At 38.4% G+C, this 27681-nt stretch overlaps 2 protein-coding genes across 9 annotated transcripts in view; both read right to left on the reverse strand.

Moving 5' to 3' along the window:
* Nucleotides 1-5689: 5689 nt before the first annotated feature.
* Nucleotides 5690-10416, reverse strand: LOC114158491 (leucine-rich alpha-2-glycoprotein-like). 3 transcript variants are annotated; one of them, XM_028040037.1, is made up of 3 exons: nt 10001-10416; nt 6897-6954; nt 5690-6820 (listed from the first exon to the last, which is right to left on the reverse strand). In XM_028040037.1, exon 3 carries the CDS (start codon nt 6803-6805, stop codon nt 5795-5797), a length of 1011 nt encoding a protein of 336 aa, XP_027895838.1. In that variant the 5' UTR covers nt 6806-6820; nt 6897-6954; nt 10001-10416; the 3' UTR covers nt 5690-5794. The 3 variants fall into 3 exon arrangements, with proteins under 3 accessions (XP_027895838.1, XP_027895837.1, XP_027895839.1); XM_028040036.1 differs by lacking the exons at nt 5690-6820; nt 6897-6954 and adding an exon at nt 7186-9885 and having other exon boundaries at nt 10001-10386; XM_028040038.1 differs by lacking the exons at nt 5690-6820; nt 6897-6954 and adding an exon at nt 7186-9846 and having other exon boundaries at nt 10001-10385.
* Nucleotides 10417-12156: 1740 nt separating this feature from the next.
* Nucleotides 12157-27681, reverse strand: part of LOC114158490 (rho-associated protein kinase 2-like) — a 37555-nt gene continuing 22030 nt past the window's right edge. The window contains exons 16-34 of one of the 6 annotated variants that reach the window (XM_028040029.1): nt 27415-27521; nt 27135-27294; nt 23932-24092; nt 23175-23359; nt 22955-23024; nt 22674-22777; nt 21335-21521; nt 20265-20358; nt 19490-19584; nt 19029-19220; nt 17995-18163; nt 17607-17822; nt 16998-17065; nt 16818-16906; nt 15359-15437; nt 14984-15248; nt 14511-14787; nt 13078-13161; nt 12157-12646 (exon numbers count right to left, since the gene is read on the reverse strand). In XM_028040029.1, coding sequence (XP_027895830.1) covers nt 13095-13161; nt 14511-14787; nt 14984-15248; nt 15359-15437; nt 16818-16906; nt 16998-17065; nt 17607-17822; nt 17995-18163; nt 19029-19220; nt 19490-19584; nt 20265-20358; nt 21335-21521; nt 22674-22777; nt 22955-23024; nt 23175-23359; nt 23932-24092; nt 27135-27294; nt 27415-27521 — 2585 coding nt within the window. In that variant the 3' untranslated portion in view covers nt 12157-12646; nt 13078-13094. Of the gene's footprint in view, nt 12647-13077; nt 13162-13362; nt 13454-14510; nt 14788-14983; nt 15249-15358; nt 15438-16817; nt 16907-16990; nt 17066-17606; nt 17823-17994; nt 18164-19028; nt 19221-19489; nt 19585-20264; nt 20359-21334; nt 21522-22673; nt 22778-22954; nt 23025-23174; nt 23360-23931; nt 24093-27134; nt 27295-27414; nt 27522-27681 lie in introns of those variants that run through there. The other 5 variants (XM_028040030.1, XM_028040032.1, XM_028040031.1 and 2 more) reach the window with 5 other exon arrangements.

Genomic DNA, 27681 nt, shown 5'->3' on the forward strand with positions numbered 1-27681 from the left:
ACCAGTGTTCTAAATTTATGTAAAAATACTGGTAAATATAAATTTGCTTGCTATAATTGTGATTGCTTTTAAAAATCCTAATAATCAAGAGAACAAGATCCTTCAAACAAGAGACTTAAATTAGCTTTCTCTGGACTCAGTCTTAGAGACAGAAGTGTACTCACTGAAGCTTGAAGTGCTTCACATTGAAAGGATTCAGTTGACATGGTTCAGGGGTTTGTTAAGGACCCCTCCTTTTAGAGTTTAAACAAGTAGGTCCTAACAGGAGAGGGAGACTCAGGACCCAGTAGAGGAGCTATTGACCTGGGAATGTGATGCCCCAAAATCAGCTGAGGTGTTGTCATTTGGAGAGGGATGTCTGGATTTTCCTTAAGTACCTGTTAACCCTAATAGTGGATGGACGGACAGATGGATGGATGGATGAACTTCCTGTTTCATACTAAAGTAAAGACATCCTTGGCATACAGACGCTTGTCCTAACCTTGAACCATCATAAGTTGTTTCTAAAATCTTCCAGCAGTTGTTTGTTTCTTCCTATTTGATTCAAGCTTGACCTCGTAAACAGCTGTACTGACCTCCTCTCACAGCTTATTAATGACACATAATATCTGTTAGCAGCCCTGACCTTTCTCAACATGCTGCGAACACGTTTCAGTAGCTACCCGGAACCTCAGCATGACTCTACACCAGGCACAACAATAACAGGTGAAAGTCCTGTTACAGGCACTGCAGAAAGCCTCTTGGAATGTAAAGAAAAAAGACAAAAGTATAAGCAGACATGACAATTTACGGTAGCGGATTCAACAAGTCACAGTGGATATACAAAACGTCAAATGGTGATGAAATGTTGTGTTGTCTTTGTGCCTGGAGGTAATAAAATCCTTTGGAACATTTGTCTCTTGTGTAGGTCACTGCATTTGATAACAGATGAATACCAACGGAGAAGTAAATCTGCCACAGCTTGGAAAAAAACCCCAAGTGGCACGAGAAAAGTAGTGAAAGAATTCCTTGGACAAATTTCAGCGGGACTTATTTCACTCACCACAGGAGGATATACTTATTTACAAAAGCAGCTCCAGTCAGGGAGAACAGAAGGACCTTGAGGAGGAGTAAAAAGTCTGACATTTTTAAACAGGCAATAAACTCCTCAGTCAAAATGTTTTACAGTTTTTCAAGCTGAACCTAGAGGTGGATGGTGTAGTCTGAAATTATCCCTAAGCAAAATTAACAGTATAGTTTTACTTATATAGTCGTAAAAAGTAGTAGTAAAAGATATTCTTCAATACTTTAATGACATAATCTTTTGACCTTCTCATTCTGAAGATTGACAAGGAGAAAGAGTCTGTGATATTTCAAAAAGGAAAAGTAAATTACAAATGAAGTAATTGACCTAATAATTTTGATAACAATTTTTAGGAGATGTTTTGTTTGACTGAGCAAAACAATGTCTCAACGTTTTTTGTATGATATACTAATATAATTTTGTTTTCAGATCTTGCACACATTGTTTCCAGTGTGATAAACATTTTTCTAAGGTTGCTGCCCTGAGGTTTTTCTTTCAGTAAAGAAACCCAATTTGACTGGACTAATCCTCTAAACAGAACCAGGTCAGTGTTTTTTGTTTAAAATGAGCTCTCTCTACATTAAAATAAATAAATAAATAAATAAATATTATATGCACCTGCATTCAATTGTTGTCATAATTTGCATATCTAAATATATGTTCTAGTCTGTAAACAGCTGTCTTTTTGAATTTTGCCTCTCAGGTTTCAACAACACTTTATTCCATCAGGAAAATGGCCTCAGTTTGTGGTAAACTATTAAGCTTAATGTCCATCAACAGAAAGCCAGCTAATAGCTTATTTCCTTGGAGATCTGGAGAGGCCATTTACAAGAACGAGTTATATGGCAGGGTAAGTGACCTTTGTTCTCCTTGCCTATAACAAGATAATGCACAGAGGCATTACCACATGTCTACCTCAAGTGTGTTGTTATGTGGAGTGGAGATTTATGAGCCAGGGAATAAGATCTAGAACATTTCTGAAAGATTATGATAAATGAAGAAGCATTTGAAAGCATGTGATCATCCATGCCCCACACTGACCTTTAACTATGTATTGATTAGATGTGCAAGCAGCAAAATCTGTGGGATAAGCCTGCGTGTGTTCACAGGCGTGGGCGAAAAGCTTTTGAAGATTGATAAAAGGTTTTGCTGGAATGTTTTACAGGGCATTAAGTTTCATGATAATAGCCTCAAATTTCTAAAAGCAGAAGCAGTGTGACTTTTTTCACCCACCAGGACAAAAGCTTTTAATGAGTCTAACAATCTCTTTTCTTATTGTAGACTTAGCCGAACGCTAAAAGGTTAGTGTGACTAAAGAAATGTCAAAGATGAAGAGAAAAATGGGCACTGCAGCAGATAAAAAAGGCCTTTATTCTTGTAGGTGTTCTTTTTTTATGTATGTTATAATTTGGGGATTTTCTTTTAAACTGTTATCCAATGAAGTACATAGAGTTTGCCGAGACCAATTAGTGTGTTACTCCTGTCCATAACGGCATCAATAACCCCAAATGTGAGAACACTTTTTGCCTAAGCTTTAAAATCACAAGAGGTTGCTTGAAATATTTGACCACAAACCGTGATATTCTGTCAAGAAGCTGCATCATCTTCACTTTTAACATATTCTGTTCACATAACCTAATGTTTTGACATCTGATATACTTTTGATGTAACATATAAAGCCCCTGTAGCAATGTGTCTTATTTTGCCTTGCTGGTGCTACAGATCCCTTTTTTGCTTTGCACTCAGTGTATGAGCGTCCTCTAGTGGTTGAGTTGTTATAATCTGAATTAGTTAATAAATACATGTAGTTCTAACACCCCATGTCAGACTATTTAGAAATTTAATGAAGCAAAACTGAATCTAATTTCATCAGTGTAGACTGAGACTCTGCAAGGCGTTATGTGTCATTCAGTAATATTTCCAGTTAAGGTTGCCGCATTGAGTAACTTTGTGCAAATTTCAGTGGATGTCGCTGGATGTGAGGTGCATGTTGGGTCAGTAAGTGGCTATGCAGCTCTCCTCTCCCCCTCGCTCTCTGCTGGGCTACAGTTAGTTCTCCATATCAGAGCCCAACATGAATGATCAGGCTAGTTAGCATGGCAACCAAAGACTATGAATAAATAATTTTTCTGTAATTGTAAGTTGTTTCTCTGCCATAAACACATTAAATGAGGGTGACTGACAGTGCTAAGACCTTCCTCCTGGCTCTGATTGGTTGTTTCTGACCAGAAGCTGATGGTGACAATTTTAACAAATATGTAAAAAGAAAAACAAACAAACAAAAAAACCATACTGTTTATAAAAGTTAAATACAGCAGCTTTGAGCCACCCCAGTCAATTGATCCAGCATTCACATTCCCAGTATTAAACCACCTCTCTTTCACTCTTTAGTCGCTGTATTCTCCTGTTATGCTCCATTATACTCCATGTACCCCGTTCCTGTTTGTAAGTTCTTGTTTAGTTATTGTTACACTAAAGTCTGCTCTACATTTGGGTCTAATGATCAGACCAAAAATCATGACACAAATTGGTTGAAATATAATTAAAGCCAAACGTCTGGCTTTAGAAAAGGCGTTTCATTTTACTGATGATTTGTCATCTTGCGGAGAGGAAACCTGATATACTGACTATAATCAATAAAGAAAAAACTGCCGTCATCAATGTTGTGTAGTAAATTGTCTAATCTACCCCAATGAGCAGCTATCAGAAATAATAATATCTACGATATTACAACTTGAAACCAGAAAATGCCTGAAAACCTTTTCCGTGACCTCTTAGTTTTCACTATCATTCAATCATCAGTATTAAACACCAAACGGCAGCATGCCAGCCAGAAAACATTATACCTACTAATCATTGCCATTTCTCCAAGAAACGCAATGTTGTCCACTTAAATATGTCCAAGCCTGGGGGTTTGGAGAAGCACAAACAGATTAAATGTCCACCTAAGAGGAAGCAGGAGTTATAAAGAAAGAGGAGAAGACTCACTTTCCTCAAAACAGATGCTCAAGTCCCGAGGGGGTTCTAATAAAAGAGAATTAGGATTCGAACCATTCAGCCCACTTCCTCTACCTTTAACCTTCAGGATGCCAACATAAGGAAAGACATACATCAAACGTCTTAAGTTTTGTTTTCCGCCTTTTGGGGAACACCTATGAGCGAGGTTTCATTTTCATAAGTACCAGCATCCAGAGACTGCTGCGATTCATGTTTTAAAAGAGTTATAAATTAGAGCCCAGCACACCTCAGTGTGATCGAGGCTCCAGGACCGGAGTGTGTGGGCACACCAATGGTACACACAAATACAACACGATAAAGAAAATAGCCAAAGAAAAAAGAAAGAAGTAGATATTTAAACACATCCAGCAGAGGTCAGTTTCAAGACTCAGCCATTTTTATTGCCCACACACCCACGCCCACGTACTGAACATCATTAAAAACAAAAGGGCATCACTGAAACAATGTAGCAATCTGTGATGCAGCCAACTGAGACAGATTTGTTGCTGTAAGGCTGCGCTGCACGAATCTTACAAGAGAAAAGCCTTCATTTTCACGCAATTCTTCACCCATAAAAATGTGGGATTTGATTGCAGCTGTCTGTTTCTGTCCAGTATTTTTAGTTCCTGTGTTTGAACACTGCAATTACTTACTTGGTTTCAGCAGGCATAGACTAAATGGAAAGTTTTCATACTTTGTTTTACAACCAGATCAATTCTGTAAATGAAAGGCAACAGATAGGTGATTTTTGAAAATATTTGCTAATAAATTTGGAAAAAAGTACAAACATCTTTGTTTAGATCTTTTTACAATGGCACCACTCAATGAAGTTCAGTGTGACTAATTCCCTTTTGAAGTAAAAGTCAATGACCTTTGCATAGTTTAGTTTTATGTAAGCCTAAATTATATATATATATATATATATATATATTGTGTTAAAAAATAAACATGTAGAACAATAAACAAACCTAACAGATCAGGGATAAGGTTCGACATTATTCTGAACACACAACCCAGCAGCATCATACTGTGGATGTTGTTTTTTCCAAGCTGGAATAATAATCCTTTTCAGAGCAGATGGAAAAAATTTCAGAGCTTAAAAGAAACAAAAACAAAAAAAAACAGCAATCCTGGAAGAAACCCTGTAAGACACTGCAAAAAACTGACATGGCTGAAGTTTACATTCCTGTAGGACAACAACCCTAAACGTAAAACCAGAGCTTCATTTTTTAAAATATTATCAGATATTTAATTGATAATTTGTGCCAAGACTTGAAAATTGTTCACAGACACTGTTTCTAGTCAAACTAGGCCAGAACAGTTTTGCAAAGAATGTGGAACCACATTAGACTCTAGACACGCAACTCTGATCGAGACACATTACTAAACAGCAACTCAGGTGGAAAAGTTTTCTACAGAGACTCAGGGGAGACAACCTTCACTTCACAATGACGATTAGCATTTTGTCTACTGCATAGAATCCAAATAAAATACACTGATGGTTTTGGTTGTAGCATACCAAAATGTGAAACAGTCTGAATATGTTTGCAAAGGCATTGTAAATTGATTCATGGCAACCACCTTAAGGGATCTAGAGAATTTGAAAATATTGGAAATTAAGAAAACACCTCAGGAGAACACAGCAATGTTTATCATTATTTATTTACTTGACATGCAACCAAAAAGGAAACAAAAGTCAAATATTTACTTTCCTGCATTTTCTCACACCACCATTCATTGTAATCTTACACCAAGCTGACTGTCAGTTAGAGATGAAACTTGCTGATTTTTCAGCGTCTTTGGGTTATCACAAGTCACCTCGGTCTCAAATAGAACATTTTGCTGATGGTTGGTGAGCCACCTCCACAAGTACTCCATCTTCCCATCACACTCCCAGGGGTTCCCTGTCAGGATTATCTGCACAGAGGGATTAACCCCATCCAGCAGGCCTGTGGGGAGGTGGCGAAGCTGATTCTGATTCAGCAGCAGAAGCTCAAGGCTTTGAAGTCTGTGTAGGAGGTTCACTGGCAGATCCTGAAGCTGATTCTCCTGCAGGTACAGGTATTTTAGTTTTAGATTATGAGCAAATAATTGAGGTTTTAGGGTTATTAATTTGTTCCCAGCCAGATTTAGCGACTCCAGGTGATGCAGGTTACTGAACACGTCAGCGTGTAACTCTTGAAGACTGTTACCGTCCAGATCCAGGGTCTGCAGAAGGGGGAGTTTGTGAAGCAGAGCGGCCGAGATGCTGGTCAGATGGTTATTGGACAAATCCAGATAGAGAAGGCTGCTGTTGCCAGAAAACCATGCTGGGTCGGCTTCCAGCAGCTGGTTATTTTTCACTACCAGGTTGCGTAGCGAGCTGTGACTGAACACATTTGCAGGCAATTTAACTAGCTTGTTTCCTGTGAGATCCAACGTGTCCAAGTGGGATAAGGAGACCAATAAATCTGAGGAAAGATTTGCCAGATTGGTGTGATAGAGCTGCAGCTTGTTTAGGAACGGCACAGCACTCAGTTCACCTGCAGTGATGCTGCTGAGGTGTGTGTTTTGGATGGATATTAGTGTGGTGTTGGTAGGAAAACCAGTTCTAGGAAAAACTGTGAGGCCACCTTTGCCGCACACCACCTCAGCATCTGAAGGCTCAAAAGAGCACGAGCATCGATCTGGACACGAGTGAGCATTTCGTCTTTTGTAGTCAAATTCAGCTAGTGCGATGAAAGTGACAAGGAGCAACAACTTCATCTCTGCAGCGAAACACTGGGGGGAAAAAAAATCCCTTTAAGAATAAATCAACACTTTGTTGTGTAAATGATTCTTGTTAATATATGCCTACCTGAATAGAGCAGCAGGAACTTGTTCCCTTTCAAGTCTGGACTGTTTTTCACACAAGGCTGAGCATATTATGGCAGCGAATCAGGATGAAATGTTGCAAAAGGCAAACAGAACAGAGCAAATAAAGTGGTTACTGTTTTCCTGTACTTTGTAACAGCAACAATGTCGCCATGCAAATCAATATCTTCTACTTTCTGTCTCCCAAAAACCTTTTTAATGTATATACTATTGCAAAGGATTTCTTTAAGCATGCATATAATTGAAAGCAAAAATCCAAAACACATCCAAGGCTGATTCACATATATGTTTATTATAAAAGAGATGCGTGAGAAGAAGTGATAATGACATGTCACTTAAAGCCTTGCTACTATATTCACATTCAATCCAGGTTGAAATTCAAAAACAAAAGACAAAATGGTCGTATTGCTATCTTTTTATATTGTCAACAGGTGAAATGTAATTTATTAATTGAAGCAGAAACAGGTGGGATTGTTTTATGTTAGATTTCAGAACCACTGTCAAGCACTTAGTATTGATAGAAACCCATCTAATTCCATTTTATGATCTTTGAAAAGACTGAAAGAAAAAATAAATCTCTCATAAAAAGGTTTTAAATGGGACCAATCGACACCTAATTATGGAATGCTGAAGCAATTGCTCCAAATTTTAATAGAAAAGGAACACGGCTAGATTAAAACTCTTGCAGTAAACAAGTAGCTGCAAACTATCCTAAACTATCGTTGCAAATTTCAGTTTAGTCTTGTCAAGCCTTACTGAGAAGAGTCAAAGTCCAAAACGACCAGACAACTCTCTGGAGTAAAGGTAAATGTAAAACGCAAATATTCAAATGTCTGCAAAAAGTTTATTTATTTTTTATTTTTTGGAAAGAAATTTAAAAATGTCCACAAGTCATCGTAATGCTTTGGTTGCATCTTTATCCATTTCCTTAAAAAAAATTAATCTTCAGTACTTGAATTAACGAGTGGTTAATGAATACATATTCCTGCCTAAACAAAAACAAGCAAATGGGGAATTTTAAACATTTAGTTTGTATTAAATCTTGTTGATATAAAATATTTCTTAAAGGATAACTACAGAACTAACAGTAAGCTTTTTTTATTGAAATGTCAGGATGAGCCAAAATCTCGTTTGCAGCAGATAACTTCTTGTCCAGATTAGGAAGCCCCAGTAGCTAAAGCTAACTGCTAACCCAAGAGGAAAAAAGACCAATCTTCTGCATCTCAAAATTGTCATTGTTAATTTAGTATGTTTTAAATTACTGTTATATTTGCATTTAAAACTAAAAGGATATTATGTTTTTGTACACCATCTTGCCCAACAAGAATTCAGTGCAATTTTATACAGAAAATAATAGTTATTTACTCCAGAAAAGAAAGTTGTTGGTGCGCCACCAATGACCTTCCAGTGTTGAAACATGCATGAAGACAAAACATATAAAATGGTTCTAGAGGACATAATGTACACAAAAAATCTGGCAGATTTTTAAGATCAATAAAAGTGTTGGCTTGAACAACTGTTAACTTTTTACATATTTTTATTCTTATATTACAGATACAACATAACTGTAATATAAAGAAAATACACATTTTGTTTTCATTTAGGTTTCATACAAAAAGACCAATGGAATAGCACAACACTTTACTGCTATTTCCCCAAGTAATATTTTTTTATATGACCAATCAATCAAACATGCTTTGATTGCATTATCATAAACCACAATCAAAGCATGTTTCTGAGATTAGATGGGCCATTTCTGCGATTAGAAACATGTTGAGGACGTAGAACTTCACTTCAGACTAGCCAGTATCTTCAGCTTCTGTGAAAGTTGCAGGCAAGAAATTAACAGCTTATACAATTTAATAGGACCTCAGTCAAGACAAAATTCATGAATTAGCCCTTTTATACACCTAATCACAGTCAGAATCAGGAAGGCTGAGATCCAATGTTCAGATCGTTTTCTGTAAGGGAAATTACTGAGCGCCCTGCGAGAGACTCAGGCAATGCACAAGTGATGTTGTCTGCAAACAAAACCTTCTTGTTGTTCCTCTGAAGCCACTGCCACAGGTACTCTACTTCCCTGTCACAAAGTAATGGGTTGCCAGACAGGTCCAGTCCGCCTTCCTCAAGGGAGCTCAGCAAGTCAAGGAAACCTTTGGAGATGCGACTGAGCTGGTTGTCATCCAGACTGAGATGTGTGAGTCTGTTGAGTCCCTGGAAGAGGTTCTGTGGGAGTTTGGCGAGCTTATTTTGAGAGAGAAACAGAGAAGTGAGATTGTGTGTGAACTGGAAAACAGATGCATCCAAAGTGTCAAGCTTGTTGTTTTGCAGGTTTAGCCTCTCAAGTTTAGTCAGATGGTCCAGGGAGTTTGGTGGTATCTTTTCCAGTCGGTTGTTGGACAAGTCAATATTCTGTAGGTGAGGGAGCCTCTGAAACAAACCAACTGGGATCTCTGTTAGACGATTTTCAGACAAGTCCAACCAGGTCAGGCTGCTGTTATGAGGAAGCCACTTTGGATCTGCCCGCTTAATCTGATTGTTCTTAAGAACCAAGTTTCGAAGTGGAGCATCGCTGAAGACGTCTACAGGTAGATCACTCAGCTCGTTTCCGGTCAGATCCAACGTATGCAGCTGAGGAACGCCTCTGAGTAAATGAGAGGAGAGGCTCTGAAGCTGGTTCCCATACAGATGGAGCTCTTTCAGAAGCGGCGTTGATTTGAGGTGGTGTTCTGAGATGGAGGTGATGTTTGTCAGCTGAATTGTCAGCATGGTGGTGTTCTCTGGAAGACCCGCTGATGGATACTCTGTCAGAGGAACTTCATTACAAACGACCTCCATACTTGTGGGGTAGCATTTGCACAAAGCTGGACAGGAAAAACTGCTGTGGCAGAAGAATGCCAGGAAGAGAAAAGCAGCAACACAGAACTTCATCACTAAAATAAAACAGAATGAGAACATGAAGGTTTAAATACCTGAAGAGATATTGCAAAATGAATGACAGCAAATAAAACTGTTAAGAAATCTATTCTAGTTTCCACAAGGGCGAAACAGCTCAGAAACAGCTCAGAAACAGAAAAAAAGACTTACTGCGTTATTCCAGTTAAGGATCAACTAGACTGCTCCAGTAATGGTCACTTGCAAATTATTGTCATTTAAGGGGTCAAATCCTGTGATCTAATCATTACTTATTGTGTAAATAATGAAATGTCCCTGCAGAGTCACTTTTCAAGGCCATGCGCAGTTGCAATAGAGTTGCAGGGAAAGTCCAAAACCTTCAAAGGGAGTATTTTTCAGTGCGACTGAAAAATACTGGAAAGGAAAAGGTGCAGAAAAGGTCACAGCAAGGGGGGAGTTTTAAAATTAATCTCTGTCGGAAAACTGGTCATAACTGAGTCTTTCGGCAGGATAATGATCCAAAACAAATGGCCAAATCAAAAACACAAACTGTTAATCAGAATCAAACTGAAGTCTCTTTCATGTCCTAAGAAAGCCTGAGAAGACAACATGAGGGAAAATGCAGGAATCTGCAGAATCTCTCCAGATCATCCAAATAGTAAATGGTCAGAAATTCATTCCAGACTTTTCCAACATTGTGAAAGCTAATAGGAGAAGAACTGGTACATTATTGGATACAAGGTGGTGGGTTCAACAAATATTTCTCAAAGTGGGATTTTCCCCCTCTGCTGAATAAGCTAAAATTGTGAAATTCAGTAGAATAACAAGATTATTCTACTGCTTTAAAACAGTCCTTCATTTTAAGGCTTTTATTCGCCCTAGAAGATTCAAATATTCAGGGAGGTTGTAGTTCAAAAATAATATCACTAGCATTTTCTGCAGCTCTTATTTGCGTTTTATTTTTTTGCAAATATTGCTTTAAACTTCTGAATGTTCTAACATAATTGCAGTTCTCTGTGTTTTTTTAAGCCTTTTACATAAAACATTTGAAATATTTGCATAGCTAATTAGATTCCATTTATTGCTCAGTAAGGCAATCAAGTTCCAATTTTAGTTTATAAATCTGCAGTTTTTAGGTAAAATGAAAACGTGTCCTGCTGCATGTAGAGAAACACCAAAACCAACAAAATGCAGAATTGATCTCAGTTGAATAGAAACTGATTGGTTTAAAAATGTAGATGAAGAAAATTCATAATGAGGAGACAATCAGCAAGTTGAGCAGGTTTCATCTGCTGGTAAGTTATCCAAATTGTGGCGTCACGCTCATATTTAAAACCTTTGACATGGGATAGGATTTTAGCATTTGGAAACATGGAGAACCATTACATTATAGATAGTGGGAGCCACTTGGCTTTAGGGGTTCTGAAAGATTTATTTCAGACCAGCCCACTCAGAACTCATGCACTTGTGAGATACAGGCAGAGGTATCCTAGAAAATTTCACACTTGAAAAAGTTGCTTTAAAATACATGATCAGATATCACTTAATGATCTAATTTTATTTTCTTATAAAATTGGATGGAAAACATGAGATGTTGTCCAAGATGGCTTGAAATACTACAATATTTTAAAGCATCTAAAGCAGAAGAAGAGCATCACATGTTTCTAACTTATAAAATTGAAGTAAAAAACTGAAAGATGCATCATCCCTCTGCAGATCAACTGTCTGCCAAATTTTCAACTAATGGCTCTCTGGGCTCAACATAGATTTTTCTGTCTGTTTTGTTTTAAATTAAGCAAAATAAATAGGGACAAACTGTGACAGGCTAGTAGTAGACAGCTGCTAAAAAAGTGCAACATTGGAATTTATCATACATTTTTCTCAAATAACCATATGGTTCAAATTATCATACACACACTCACCATTATCTGATGGAATATTTGACCACTATTCATATTAGAAATGTCTGAGCTCATTTAAAGTGCCATAGTTTCAATGGTTTTCTTTTTTTTTTTTTTAAACCAAATATTTATTTGGATTCAGAGGACTGTTGGAACAACCAAGTCCAGGTTTCAACAATCCAAGACAAATTTCTACCTGAGGAAGACACACAAACTAAAATGATCAGAAGCCACAGCGGCACACCATGCTGGGACCAGCAGCTTTTAGTGTCTGAATGCAAAGCACATTGTGTTGCTCTTTGATTGAAATGTGTTGCATAAATGCTATATTTTCCTCCTTGTTTTGTACAATTTACTGGCTCTTTATGTCATGGACTCCCCATGAGATACTCAAATATAAGTCAGCAGGCTTTAAAGTAAGACACAAATACACACAATGCATCCTTGTATGTTTTGTATGTTTTCTTTTTAATGTCCTGAATACTGAATTGAAAGAAGAAATACATTTCACATTATTCCGTAATGCTGTGATGGCTATATTTAGTGTGATAAAACAAGTCCAGGACATTAAAGCTCAAAAGGGCCCTCCCTCTCTAAAACTCTGTTCATACATTTACAGGACACCCTGTATAATGTGCCACTACAATAGCCATAAAAATGTAACAATCATGTAATATCAGCTCTGCTTTTAGTGTTCGTAAAGAAGCACAACATTTCACAAACGATTTTGAATGAGTCCATCGGTGAATATAAAAAAGGCAGTCTCATTATGAAGATGTGGTTGAGTTTCCTCTCATCAAAAATGACAACAGCCAGTTAATCTGAATCTCTGTCATGTGTTTTGCTATTATTTTCAGGCTTTTTTTTTTCTGTACTTTTCACGTGCAGGCAACTGGGTCCAGACAATCCACATGGATGAAAACACAGCCAGGGTTAACTGGAAAAGAGAGATGTAGAAAAAAAAAAAACAAAACAGAATAATGTGAGAAAAACTTGAGATGCAACCAGCAGAGTGGCAAGAAATCAAAGGCAACGCCCACACAAAATCCACACATACAAAAACAAGGAAGCTACACTGCATCTAAACCCATCAGGGCTGTAAAACACACACAAGAAAACAGACAAATCCAGGGATAGACTGTCTACATGTTTGCAATCGTGAGGATGTTGTCCTTTGGTGAAGACTTGAAGCATGCAGAAAACGCCGCCTACAAGGTTTGCATAAATTCTCTAAGCTTAAAGTTACACATTGTAATGCTTGTTTTGCACTCAGCTGTTTAATTTAGGGCTTACACAAAAACATGCTTCAGATAATAAATATGCCTCCTGGACAGTTTTCACACGGTTCTCATGCAGAGGTGGAGTTACCCTCTGACTCTCCGATTTCAGAAGAAAATATCATCATCATCATCCATCGACCAACTCCAGTCTTTCAGGTCTAACTCAAGCAGCCTGAAACAATGAGGGTTCAGGGAATGACATTTTTTGTTGGTAGCAATACCTGCCACAATCACCAGGGGGCAGTTTGGAGCAAGGACTAGCTTCTGGGTTACTGTGCATGTACATGCTGCTTGGTATGAGGCAAGTGTTAATTGACACGGCAGCACAGCAACAAAGCAGGTGGTTGGGGCTCACCAGGCTTCTCCTACTTACAGTCTCCAAGTGTGATAAATTTTAGAAATGTGGGGTCAGAGGTGAGGAGTTCAGGGGTCAGTGGAGGATGATGCGGAGCATAGGGCCAGTGCTGCAGGATGAAAGCCAGTTAGGGCATGGCTGAGATGATATAGCTTCAATACAGTATCCAAAAAAATGTGATTAGTGACTACGCTAACAGGTCAGGAATAAGTGCGTTTTAGTTCAGCATGTGAAAATGACTCAGGAAGCCTGCTGAAAGCAAAAACACTCTGTCCCAGCAGCAGCTTTTTATGGCACAATAAAAGAAAGAAAAAAAACCTGCCACATTTTAACTACACAGAAGGAATGTTTGAACATATGTGTTTGCAAACGAAGATATTCATTGTTCTTACACAGCCTGGAAATGTTTGGAATTTTATTTCAGTAGAACCAGAATGGGGGAAGAGAGTATGGAAAATATTTCCATACTTTCTTCCCCATCTCGTTGTCTAAATGTTGTGTCCTTTTTTTCGCCCTTGCTCCCTTCTTAATGTCCTATATTTATTCCTTTAGTCCAGTTTTGACCTTTTCTTATTATATCCTCCTATCTTTCTTGTATTTTCCTTCTTCTGCCCTTTTAACCTTGAGCCCTACATGTCTGTTTTCTATATTCTTTATCCTTTTCTTTCTTGTATCAAATCTTATTCAATGTTGCCCTTAATTCCTTCTTCCCTTCTTTCCTCTGCTCATTTCATTCTTCCAATCTTTTTTCTCTCCTTACATTGTTCTAACCTTTTTTATATCCTGCTCTTGAGTCCAAAAGTTTCTTCATTCTTTCCCTAGTATGATTTCCATCCTCAGTTATGTTCTTCCTTCTTTCATTGTGTCCTACCTATCTCCCTTTGTCCTTCATTCCTTCTCTTCCCCCTCAATTTTTTATTTAATTTCACATTTTTTCCATGTTGCATATCCAGAAATATCTGCCATGAATTCCTCATTAACTTAAGTTCTTCTTATTCTAAAACTATGTGCTACTCTGGGGTGGTCATTCACATAATTCCAGTTAATCACATCAAAGTTGATGGCTGTAATGTTTGACAGGTAGGAATACTTCTGTAGTTACGGCTGGTGATGATCAAAGCTTTGATGCTTATGAGTTGATGTGACCCGTTTTCTGTGCCCCTCACCTGGACTTGTCTGATGTCTGCTGCTGTCTGGTGGACGGGATTTTGATGGCGCGGCGGTGGGACAGGCGAGGAGAGTCCTTGGGGGAAGACTCCGGCGACATGTGAGGAGAGGAGAATGGCAGGGATTCAATTGGGCTGTTCCGTGCTGCCGGCGGAGGACTTAGTGTTGGGTTTTTCTTCGGGATGCGCTTGAGGAGGTGATTGACCCAACGCTGCTGTTCCGTCTGCGAGCTGGTCAGCAGTAGCAACTCTTTGGCAGTGGACATATCGTAGTTCACTAGGGAAGATTGACAATATGAAAAGATTCAAATTAAGATCAAGATTTGAGCTTTTTAGTCTTTTTGTTCTAAGATTTGAAGCGAATCACTTCAAATTAATGATCCTCTTCACTGTTTGTAACAAGTTCAATGGGGATAACTACACAAAAATTTTCAGAAGCTCCAAAAGAGCTTGTTAAAGGAGAGAAATGACACCTTTGCATGGAGGAATATTGTCTTCTTTCTTGTCCAGATGGTCTTTATGGTACTTTGTATGGCAGCAGCGGCACTCGAGGGCCGCCGGAGGCTTGAAGACATTCCACAGGGGCCGTACACAAACCTCACAGCTGCAGGGCAAGTGGTACAGAGTGTTGATGAACTCATGACCTTTGTGCATGATGTAATTGGATCGTTCGCAAGGTGCGGGCTCCTCCACGGCCTCCTGGTCGCGTTTGCTCTCGCCCTCATTGGCATACAAGATCTGAAGGAAAACAGGAAGGCCATGAAATGTGGTGCAAAAAAAGGATTTACTTGATGATAATATTATGCACAAGATGAACCTGGATAGAAAGTTAAGAAATCAGAGAATACCTGGAATATTCTAGGGATTTCTTTGACGTCTGCTCGGTAACAGTCAGTTTGAGTGATGGGTCGAACGTGGAACAGCTTTCTAAAGGGGGAATAGAATCGAGCAGTTAAAGAAAGTCTCAAAAATGATCCGTCTTAATATTTTGGCATTTATTAAGCAGAAATGGTGTTGGGAACCCAAAACGAAAACAGTTTAGTCTGATTGAATGTCAGGCAACAAAGATAAAGTAGTATCAGTCAACTTGTTAATGAGCACTTTCATAAAAGTGATCTATGTTAGTTGAGACCAAGCAGTTCTGCTCAATTTTTTTGTCCTCAAGACATAAAAAAGTTAAAAATTTGCTAAGTGTCAGCATCTTCTTAAGTAATTGCAAGTCACAGTTTCTACATTAACGTGAGAAAGTTAAGAGACACCATTCCCTTTTTGCGGAATGATTTCCCTAGGTCCTGGGGAAGCTAAGTATCTCAAAATCATGACACTTCCCCCTCCATGCTTCAAATCATAAGATCCTTTTCCTTGAATTGTGTGACTGGGCCATCTGTACTGCTGTCCAACTAGTTTATTTTTGATTAATCTGTTCAAAGAACACTAATCGAAAAGCCTTGGTTTTAGTCTGTGTTCCATGTGGTAATTTTAATCTGCCCTTCATGTGTTTCTTATATTTTCCTCCCTGCTTGCCTCTTTTGAAAGTTAAACCTGTGCAGTCTCTGATTCTACAGAGACCAATTCCTGTAGAACCAGAATCTGCGCATGAAACTTACCAGAGCCTACTATAAGTCCTGTGATGACATTTTGGGGAACATTTCAGTTTCCTTTCGAGGTGAACCCGAGTGGACAGCAAGACCTGACTATAATGCCAGATGTATTATTTTTTTGGTGCACCGTGATCCGGCAACATCTTAAGAACTCACTGTTCTTAAGAACATTGAATCCCTCAACAGACTGATGAGGTGCTAACCACTGTGTTCCCTCTGACTCCAACAGGCAGCAGTGTGCCAAACTCAATGTCTGAGGACTAGACAGAGCAAAACCTATTAAAAATGCTGGGTGAAGATATTCTAATCAAGTGTGCTTGATGTGTCAGCCTTTCAATTTGCAAGATATTATGTTAAGATTTTATATATTTGTATTACACATTTCTGAAGATGCGTGGGTATCAGTTTTTTATTGTTTATCTATAACCATTGAATGTCTCGGTATTGGTAGTAAAAATAAATAAATAAATGTTCTTGGCACTATTGGCCTTTTATCGAGAGTTGCCAGACAGGACATGGGGAGAGTCCCAGTATTGATATCAAATATCCATAGCTAGAAATGTGTTCAAAAGACACACAGTCTGGCATTGGGTGTGGTAATTTTTTCATGATTTTTTTCCAGCGTTTTACCACCGTCCCCATTAGATTCCGTTAGTAATCCTTGTTTAGTAAGAGTGAGTTAGATGTTCAGCTTTCAGCGACTCACTCGATGTCCAGGGTCATGAATGGGTTAGCTTGTTCTTGGTCCATCTGACTGTTGTAAAACAAGATTTTCTTACTACTTACGACCACATACTGCAAAAGAAAAAATAAACAAGGATCAAAGATTGCTAAAAACTAAGAAAACACAACCCTTAAATGCAAGAAACACTGTTGGACTGATTACTTTTTTGTCCCAGCCAAATCGCTTTGTGTTCTTGGAAGGAAGTGAGATCCAGTCCTCCAGCCTGGAATCTAAAGAGCAGAAAGAAAAAGAAAAAAAAAAAACAAAACAGGAAGATGCTGGCATTAAAAGGACAGCCTTCAATCGTCTGAATAACTTAAAAGAACACCTTGACATTTTTAAGTGCTTGTGGCATTTTCTTCAAGCAAGGCACTCATTACTCTGGGAGGAAATGATTCATTGCTAAGACAAAGGTCCTAGAGACAGGAAATCCTGCTTCCTTGCTGTCACGGAGCGCAACAGCTTGATTAGTAATGACAGCAAAATTTACAAGAAAATGTACACACAAAGCAAGGACAGGATTTTGGTAGAGAAAGAAGAATTAATCCTGAGTCTGGAAAAATCTCAACATTAATTCAAGTCTGTCTCAATTTCAGGACAGCTCAACAGTGCCATGCTGTGAGTTTTAATGTGTTCCGCAAACATTAAAAGTCAAACGAGGGAGCGGATTAGCTGCATTAAAGTAGTGACAAGCCCGAGGACAAAAATTGCTAAAAACAATTTTAGCAAAAATAGGGTTACATTTCAGTCTTCCACACCATGCAGGGTCACCTCCAGCTTCTGGCTCACGGGACTGCAGATAGGTCAGAGCCAGAGGGCGCTGGCTATGCTCCTTAGGCTCTTCGTCTTCTTCCTCATCCTCGGACTCGGAGTCAAACAGAGCCCGGGCTGAGTGAAGGTTGGGCCGAGTGTCAACGCGGACAGATTTGTGCGTGCGCTGGTAGGTGAAGGACATTGACTCGGAGGTGCGAGAGTGAGTAATGCTCACTGCACAGGAGCACGAAAGCAAGGATGTGGTGAGGAAAAATAGAAGCATTGAGAAAGAAGTGGAAGCAACTAATAAAAAGAGGAAGAATCCATGCAGAAATTTGTCTAAGGGTTCAATAATGCAGTTTAAAACCATGAAATATGTAGCGACGATTTCAGTTTGAGGGCCTACCTGGGAATCCGTCCCCCATTTCCAAATCATTGTTGCTGCTGATGCTGGTGGAGTCCAGAGAGTGAACACTAAGGGACGTGATCTGACACCGAAGCCGCTCGATGTCGCTGTCTTTACTGTCCAGAGCCATCTGCAGCTCCTGGCGCATGTGGGTCTCTTCGACCATCATCTGTGCACAAACACTCAAAACTGAGTTGGGTGCATGTAAAGTTGGCTTACAGATTTCTCGTAATTTTGATTTTTTTTCTTATGCTCAGTTGATCCAGAACAAACAAATAGTGTCATAAACAAAGTTTTTTTTTAAATTTACTCGTGATCATTGGCTCAGAATTTAAATTTGTCTGATGAACTTTTTCACATCACAGTGTTGTAGATTCATCATGGGCATGAATGCCACAATAATTTATGTTAGTTACTCTCGACTTCGGCCATTTTTTTTGGATGAACTGATAAATAAAAAAAATGTAACACCCATCATTTTTGAACAATTGGGTTCAAAAGGGTTTCTTTTGATAAGAATAGTGAAGATATACTTAGATACTCCCTCTTAAACAGAGATGATTGTCTATTAGTAAGATGCAGAGATGCAGGAGTTTGTGCATATTTTAGAGCTTATATGACTACATTTTGAAAAATCCACAATAAATTCAGACAGGAATCCATTTCTGGTTTTGAAAAAAGAAAAAAAAAAATCACTCAAGCTTTAGATTTTATTATAAATCTATCCTGGAAAATAACTGCTGAGACACATGACCAAAATTAATAAGTTAAACATGAGTATGATGTGTGTATTTAAACTTCTGACCTAATCTGTACATATAATCATGGGTTCTACAAACCTAGTTTATTCCTCTTGTCTGCATTGCATTCTACCTTCCTTGCAAATAAAGCAATGTCAGTCTACATCCAGCTCTGCAGAACAAGTTGACCAGTAAAAAGAAAATGCATCTCTGTTTGACGTGTCAAAACAGCAGATGTTTTCTGGTAACAAGTATATATTCTGGGTGTATTTTGGGCATCGTGGGTGCACTGACCGCCTGCATGTCATCCAGCTCCTTCTGGTATTTGAAGATGATGCTGTTAAGGTTCTGCCTCTCTGCTTTCAGCTCCAGTTGCAGCTTCCTGTTCTCCTTCTCCTTCTTGTGCACCTCGGAGTCGACAGCTCGGACGCCCCCTCGCCCCTTCTCCTTCTTCTGGTTCATCACCTCGGCCAGCTTGTTCACAGCCTGGGAGCAAAAAAACAAGCTGCAGTAAAACAAAGCTCTTTTATATGGTAAATATAAACCCGGGGAATAAGCGGGGAGGGCTGCAGGAATCGATGCTGCTGTGAGAAAGGGAATTTTTATGCTTCTTTGCAGATGTCCAGAGTTCAATACAAGCCTGTAGCATTGAGCTATTCTTAACAAAAGATGGCATAACATGGAGGTTATCCGTTTTTAACTTGAAAAGTGTAGAAAATATGCATATGTTTTCAGACCTGTGTAGGTCCACACACCTGAATTTTCAGAGTCCTTTCAGTCTGTACTTGTCTTTCAAAAGATACTTTTAGACTTTCCAGTTCCTTCTTCAACTCTTTGGCTTTTTGCAGTTCTATAAAGGCAAACATGCATATAATTTTAGTAGTTATAAACATATATTTTCTTCAATACGTATTAAATCACATAAAAGATAATCAGATCGTGACAAAATAGGATGATTTTTATCTAGGCAAACACGTCTCAAAAATAAAAAAAACCATCAATAATGACAGAAAGACTACATAAGGTTCCTGTACATTTTCAATAAGTTAGTGAATAATTAACTGTCGAATGCTTAAATATAAATCAGCTTTTTTTCTCTCAAATATTAAGATTGATGAAACTTATGTTTGATAGATTTTGAAGAAAAAAATATATTTTGTAATATGGTGCCCATAACCTTTTCAGCAGCTGAAATCTTTCTTGTAACAAGCAAAGGAAATGTTGTAATTTGTTTTATTGTCTGAAGGATTTTTGAGATGTTTGAGGCTAAAAGAGACTAATCTGGAACTGTTGTTTTGAAAACTGTTGTTTTATTTTACTATATAACTTCCATCTTGTCATAAATTTGGTTAGACAGGTACAACTGTAATCAGTGCAGAAAGTAGAAAAAGTGTTTTGTTTTTTGTAGTTTTGAAATAGACATTGGGGTGTTTGAAGTAGACCAAGACAGCTTTTACACCCGTCAGCTCAAATTGTCCTTTTGTGGAGATTTATTCTGCCCGGTGCTCATCAGCACAACAGGAGCCTCACCTTGCTGCAGGTCTTTGAGCTGGTTGTTCAGCTCTTCTTTCTCACTGGCCAGGTTGGCCACGTCCACTGTCAAAGTTCGGTTGGACTCCTCCAGCTGAGAAAGAAGACAGGGGAGACGTGAGCTGATTCTGGCTACAGACAACTAATCTGTTGAAGTTATTCAAAAACAGAAGCCTAAAGGAAGCAGAAAAAGTGAAAGTGACAAAGACATGGTGGTGCTTGCTGCTGATCATATTGTACAGATTTTAGATTGAAAAGCCAGGCTAAAGACAGGCATTTCATACACAATGTGTAAGTGTAGCTATTTAGCATCTTTTCCTTTCACTGATATGACTGTCAGCACTTTGTAGTTGAAACTAAGCTGAATATTTGACATGTAAATAAGAAATGTGAGTCATGAATGCAAACATTAGTCAGAGGAATCAAGTCTTTTATCGGAGAGTTGCAGATACCAGAGTGTTACGTTGAAAATGTAAACAGACTTTGTATTAACTCAATGAAAAAAATACCTTTAGAGATAAATCTCCAAACTTTTCCAAAATAAATCATTTCAAAAACCAAACTATGCCGATTATAAGGTTGATGAATAAAAAAATGATTCTCCAATAATTTGCCGTAGTTAGCGTTTTCGTTAATGGAGTATGTTTGTGAAACTATTGAAATTAAATAATTAGCTTCTTTTACAAATTCAAGCAGGTAAAACTTCTGAAGTTGAATTTGTGCATAAATAAAATATAAACCAAAGAATGATTTCTAGCAGAGTTTGGTAAATATAAATAAACTACAATCAATCCTTGCAAGGAAAATTTTTTTGGATGAATCACCTTCATCTCTAAGGTTTTGCTTGCTACTTTTGAGGTGTTGCTGGCATTCAAAAAATATATTTCTTTTGTGTAATTTTATTAAACTGTTTAAACTAATTACACTTATTAGCATTTATTTTAAGAAAAAGGTTTATTTGGTGTAAATATTTTCTGTATGATGCAGTCAAGTCTGTGTGTGCTGAGGCCAAATGAAACATTATTCTACTTGATTACTGCCAAAGTCCAGGCCAAATGACCATTTCTCACCGAGCCGATGGTGGCCTCCTTCTCACTCAGCTCCTGTTTGTGTCTCGCCATCATGTCCTTGATCTCCAGCTCCTTCATGATCTTCTCCTTCTCCAGAAGCGAGTACTGTTCCTCGGCGATGGAGCGAGCCAGTTGTTCAGAATCCGCTTTGGTCAAACTGCTTTCCAGCTGTGCTGCCAAAGAATCCCTGATCAGGGGGGAGAAACACATGAACCCTTATTAAGCTGCTGGAGCTGGATAAATGTTTCAACAGAATAATCCCTGGCATCATTATGCCAGTTAGAAATCCTCTGCCTGCGGCGAGTCGGAACATAATTAATCAATGACATTTTTGTCATTGACAGATCTTCGACAGAATGCTGAACCGGCTTCTTTAACAGTAAACTTTTTATATTTGGGACATCTCCAAACTTCCATAATGGTGTAAAAAATCATGTTCTGTTTTTTGGCTGCAAGATGAATTCACTGGGAAGCAAAGACACTAATCTGGAAAGTCTGCTCCATTGTCAAACGCTAGATAATACAAGCTTTCTTGTTTTGAGACACAGCAACTCACACTGACAATGCAAGACAAACATCTATAACAGCTGAACTCTTTCACATTTTGCCACATTGCTACTGCATATTTCAATGTGTTTTATTGAGGTTTTATGAGATAAACCAACACAAAGTATCTAATAACTGTGAAGTTCAGGGGAAATTAAACTACTTCAAAAAATGTTGGCAAAAATGATAAATTGGAGTAAAATTGACAAATGTGGTAGGCCTGTCACAATAAAAATATTCCATGATGATAAATTGTCCCAGAAAGTATTAGGATAAACGTTATTGATTTTCAAGCAATAATGGTAATGGCATAATGATGCAAGGACACCCTTTCAAGGGTCAATAATCTTTCATTTCTAATTACTATTTAACACTGCTACTGGCAGACATTTTAAATATCCAAAATAAATAAACAATAAAATGGATACTGAAGATTCTCTAAACAAAATCATCCTCCAAAAAAGGGGCTAGTTGAGGCCAGTGCACCAGACTGAAGCCTTTCGTAGAAAGAAAGAGTCACAAAAAACAATCAATCATGCAAATGGAAGATGGATTACATAATTTTACTTCCAATTCACACATATTGCTTTGGTTTGTTCAGAAGTTTGTGTCTCAGTTTGACAGAGACTGATAATTTCACAGGGGATTGTAGTTGTTGTGTATGCTATTTGCTTTTTATTTTATTTTTTTCCATTCTTTCTCCAGACATCTCAATGTTTCTTACTGAATCACAATTTTTTTCTGTTGGAACAGTGAATGTTGAAAGCAGTTGAGTCTTGACAGGTACAGTTACCTTTCCTCCTGGTATTCTGCCAGCTGCTGCTGCGCCTCTTTATACATCTTATTCTTCTCATTGCATTCATCCTTCAGCTCACGAATCTGTGTCTTGTAAAGGGTCTACGGGAGAAAGAAAAAAAACAGCACACAAGTTGCGGTTTTTACATCGCACATTAGCGCTTAATGATGCAGATTTATGATATTTTTTCCACTATGCTGAACATTCATGCTGTTGCTGACTGTAAAATATTCGGCTGTCGCTACTGTTTGACAGATGCACTAGAAAAGGAGAGTTACTGTGAAATACTGCTCCGCCTCCAGCTGGTCCTTCAGTTCCTTCAGCTGGCCATCAGCCTCTTGCTTTTCCCTGAAACGGTACCAAAAATCTGTCAATCACAGGCGGAGGCAAAGCTGAACACGAGAGCCAGAGCAGCCAAAAAAAAATGACAGACATCAAAGCTGGAGCACTGAGTGCGGTTGCAAATTGGGCTCATTCTGAAATGCTTTTGAGCCTGACCTGTGTAGCTTCTGGTTCTGCTTCTCCAGGCTCTGCTTCATGTCCAGCAGTTGGTTGAGTTCCTGTTTGAGCTGTTTCTCAGAGGAGGCGAGCGCCGACACCTGCTGTTTCTGCGCTTTTAGATCCGACTGGCTCAAACTTCGCTTGCGGGTCTCCTGCTCCAGGCGGAGGGTGAGGTCCATCACCTGGACACATGAGCAAACAGAACAGGCCGTTAGGTAGAGAGCCATGTGGGGAGAAACTTCAGCTGCAGAAGAAAAAGTTATATTCTTCTCTTATCTAACTAATTTGAAAACATTTGTTGTAAATAAATGGGCCAGAAAAGGTAAAATTTTCATAATGGGATTCTGTGAGGGTTATTTTATACACGTTTATTTAATCCCAGCTGCTACAGCAACCAAAAAGTCACGTGATGGAAAATGTGCCCTGAATACATTTTAAAAATTGATGCAAAATTATTAATAATAAATAAATACATCAAATATATTCCTTAATGCAATTTGAATTCATCACAGGCTGAAATAGTTTCATTTAAAAAAATATATTTTTCAAATAATTTTAGTATTTACAGACACAAACTTCAATGTACCATAACATTTTTCAAATAAAATATTTCATTATATTCATCATTTAAATTACAGCATATGAATATGCATTCTTTTTGTATAACGGAACAGGCATTTTTTCTACATTTAACTCCTATTTTCACAGGCAGATTTTGAACAGCTCATGCATTTCTACATCTCAGAAAAGTTACCTCTTCAGAAAGTTTCTCCTTTTGTGCCTGCAACTCCTCCAGCTTTTGCTCTGCTTGCTTGTGATCACAGTCTAGCATGGAGTGCTCCTTCTTTAGTTGCAGCAGTTGTTCTTCCACCTGCAGCTTCAAGTAGCGCTCCTCCTGCAGGGTGCTCTCCATCCCTGGAACAAAAGAAACAAAACCCAAAAATAAATAAAAAATTGTTGATAGGATCAGTAAAACAGTTGTGCCTTTGCTATAAACTTGCATGTAGCACTAAGGGTTCTTGATTAGCAGAGTACTAGAAGATCAAACTGAATCTCATGTCACTTTTTAGTAGACATTATTTGAATAGCGTTGCTAAACTATAGATTTTATCTGCATAAAACCAAGTTTACACCTGCAGACAGACGTAAATGTCTAAAAGCTCTAAAATGCATTCATTCCACACCCAAAAACATTAACAAAAACCACAATTTCTAGTTGAATGCATTTATTACTTTTTGAATACATTAGCTTTTGGAAATAGCAGGATGTTTCTCAATAGAAACCAGGTGGCTAGAGATAAAAAATTTTTATATAAATAAATAAAACAAAATCTAGGCTTTACTGGCAAAACTGATCAGTAGAAATAGCAGTGGTGGGCCGTCTGGGCCTGCAAGGCCTTCTCTGCTGGCCTAAAAAATCTGAATCACAGACTGATGTTAATTATATTTTGTCCATGAATACGTATTAAATAAATCCAAATGATCTGTCCGCTTCCTTTCATTGCTAGCCCCCTGGTTGCGCTGCTTCCAGACGTGTATTTTCATATTTAAGCATTTAACCAATCACATTTCAGCCACTATTTGTTGCCAGGGCCAAAGAAATCTGCCTGGAGGCCTTCACAATCAGTTCCGCGGGCCCTGTAGCATAAAATAAATGTCCATCAAACTGTTTCTTCAACCAATCAGATTTTGAGTTGCATAAAACCAAGGCCCTCTCAAGGACACCAACGCCCTCTAGCAGGCGTACGTCAGCGTATTCACACGCTCTGATTGGATAGTCAAAGCGTGTACTAGCCAGAGCTAGCAAATTGCATCTGTAGCAAGCTGCACAAGCAAAGATATTGTTGTGTTGATTTAATAGCTGGTTAGTCAAGCTACAATGGGTGAAGGATACGGAGCCCTCTAGGGGACATGGGGAATTTTTATTCTTTTGCGTTCCCTCGCAAAACTTTTGCGTTACCTCGCAATACTTTTGCGTTCCCTCGCAAAACCTTTTGCGTTACCTCGCAAAACTTTTGCGTTCCCTCGCAAAACTTTTGCGTTCCCTCGCAATACTGTACTGGTCAGTTATGCAGCATAAATCATCTGACAGTTTTGATTGTGTCTCTGTTGTGTTCGTAGTCTGAATGGTTTAAAGAGCTGCTTTCAGTGCCGCTCCATCTTCGCCTTAACAGACATAAACATGCAGTAAAAAATAAATCGATTTTCAATCAGTGTTTTGCACCAAACAGTTAATAATAATAAACAAGTTTTCACTGAGGCTCTGTAAGAGCCATATAAATGAAATAAGTAATTATTGATATGACAGGAGCAGCGGCTTTGACACTTAGGTGTGTCGACGTGGGAGTGACGTCACCAGGTATGAATGGGAAGGATACTGACTTTGTGTGTATTAGGAAGCGGTGAGCGGGGCGGTCAGTCCTTGCAAAGTTTGGAACCTGATCATCAAAATGGAATAAATCGATAATTGTGACAGAACAAAGAAAAGGTTTGGAGTTGATTGATAAACGGACAGATGAGATTCCCCGAGTTAACCCAGTGCGGCCCTTTACCATCATTAGTTTGTCGTGTTTTTAATAATAAAAACTTGTTAACAGTACAAACTGTTTGGTGCAAAACACTGATTGAAAATCGATTTATTTTTTACTGCATGTTTATGTCTGTTAAGGCGAAGATGGAGCGGCACTGAAAGCAGCTCTTTAAACCATTCAGACTACGAACACAACAGAGACACAATCAAAACTGTCAGATGATTTATTACCCGCGATAATAACTCAGAAATAGTCCAAATTATAATGTATTTTTATTTCTTTCCTACTTACGGAAGGTTTCTGTTTATATCGTAGGTTTGTGGTGCCTTTCTATCCTAAAGAAAGATATAAAACTTCAGATATTTCACAAAAAGATAAAATTCATGGAAATACCTCACATAACCTTATATTAAAGCATAAAGTACGGCGCCCACCGTAGGAAAGGCTTGCAGTATTCAATTATGCTGCATAACTGACCAGTACAGTATTGCGAGGTAACGCAAAAGTTTTGCGAGGGAACGCAAAAGGTTTTGCGAGGGAACGCAAAAGTATTGCGAGGTAACGCAAAAGTTTTGCGAGGGAACGCAAAAGTTTTGCGAGGTAACGCAAAAGTTTTGCGAGGGAACGCAAAAGAAAAAAAATTCCCCATGTCCCCTAGAGGGCTCCGTAGAAGGAGGAGAAGAAATGGATTTGGTTGGAGATTTACTGTCAAAGCCATTTTCAAGACGGACTTTTCAAGAAAAGCTGGACATTGTTAAGCAAGGTCGGGCAACTCCGAAGCTAGCAAGCCTGTCACAACCAGGAAAAGGATTTGTCCGCCACTTTCAGTCTACTAACTAAAACTTATGCCAGAAATACGACAGGGCAGGTTGGACTTTCAGCATTAGCTTCGACGGCGATAGAAAAGGACTTCTTCATGGAAGAAACGCACGGATAATCTGCACAACAGAGTAATTGAAATCTTCTTCAGGAAAGAAAGGAGGATGGATTTTGTGTACAATAATCAGGATTTTTGGTGAGTAAATTGTTGCTATATTCCTAAATAATATTGCAATTTTATCAGGTTATTTTTGATGCTTTTATTATGTGTGTCGCAGCTGTAGAGGTTTTATAGCCATAAAATAGTTATTGAGGGTTGGATTGATTCAGACGGAGCACTGCTGAAGGCCTAGGTGTGAAATGCACGGCCCGCCACTGAGTAATAGTGATAGGAAGAAAGAAAAACAATTATAATCAATACTTTCTTAAGGTGATATTTTTTCCCCACTTGAATGAAAAATGTTTACATTGTGTTTTTTTGTAATCAAAATTTTGACATTTCACTTCTCCAATAAAAGATCCATTAATCTTAAGGCTTTAACAAATTCTTACCAGGGCTGCCAGCACATTTATCAGCATCTATATGTCTATTGATTTTTCTGTTCACCTTTTAAGGCCTCAGATTTGGCCTCCTCGATAGATTTGTAGATTTCGCTTTTATCTGCGAGTTTAGCTTTGGTAGCCTTATGCTCTGCCTCCTCCTGCTCCAGACTCTGCTGGAGCGACTTGAGCTGGAACGCAAGGTCAATCGCTTGGTTGTTCTTTTCCTGCAATCAAAGCATATATGTTACGTTTTTTAGAATAATGTCTTTTACACATTAAAGTCTTTAATGGAGGAATATTTTACACTTAAGGACAGTAAAAGTGATTGGGAGAGAAGAAAATACCTTTTCGAGATTATTTAGCTTTGTCTGTAGCTCCTTTTTTTCACTGTTGACCTTGGAAAGAGAAGATTTCACCTCCTTCACTTCGTCTTCTAGGAGTGAAATTGTTCCTGAAGTGGAGGAATGTAAAAACAATCAAATTAGAGGGAAGCAACTATTTTGCAACAAACATGCAATAATTTAACACCTGGTCCGCTTATTTTTGGACATTCCCTATGTGACACCTCATGTTTGGCCTAAAACACACAAAATACGGCACTTTAAGTTTGT

The sequence above is a fragment of the Xiphophorus couchianus genome, chromosome 15 (genome assembly GCF_001444195.1).
Source record: "Xiphophorus couchianus chromosome 15, X_couchianus-1.0, whole genome shotgun sequence".
In the NCBI taxonomy this organism is placed as follows: Eukaryota; Metazoa; Chordata; class Actinopteri; order Cyprinodontiformes; family Poeciliidae; genus Xiphophorus; species Xiphophorus couchianus.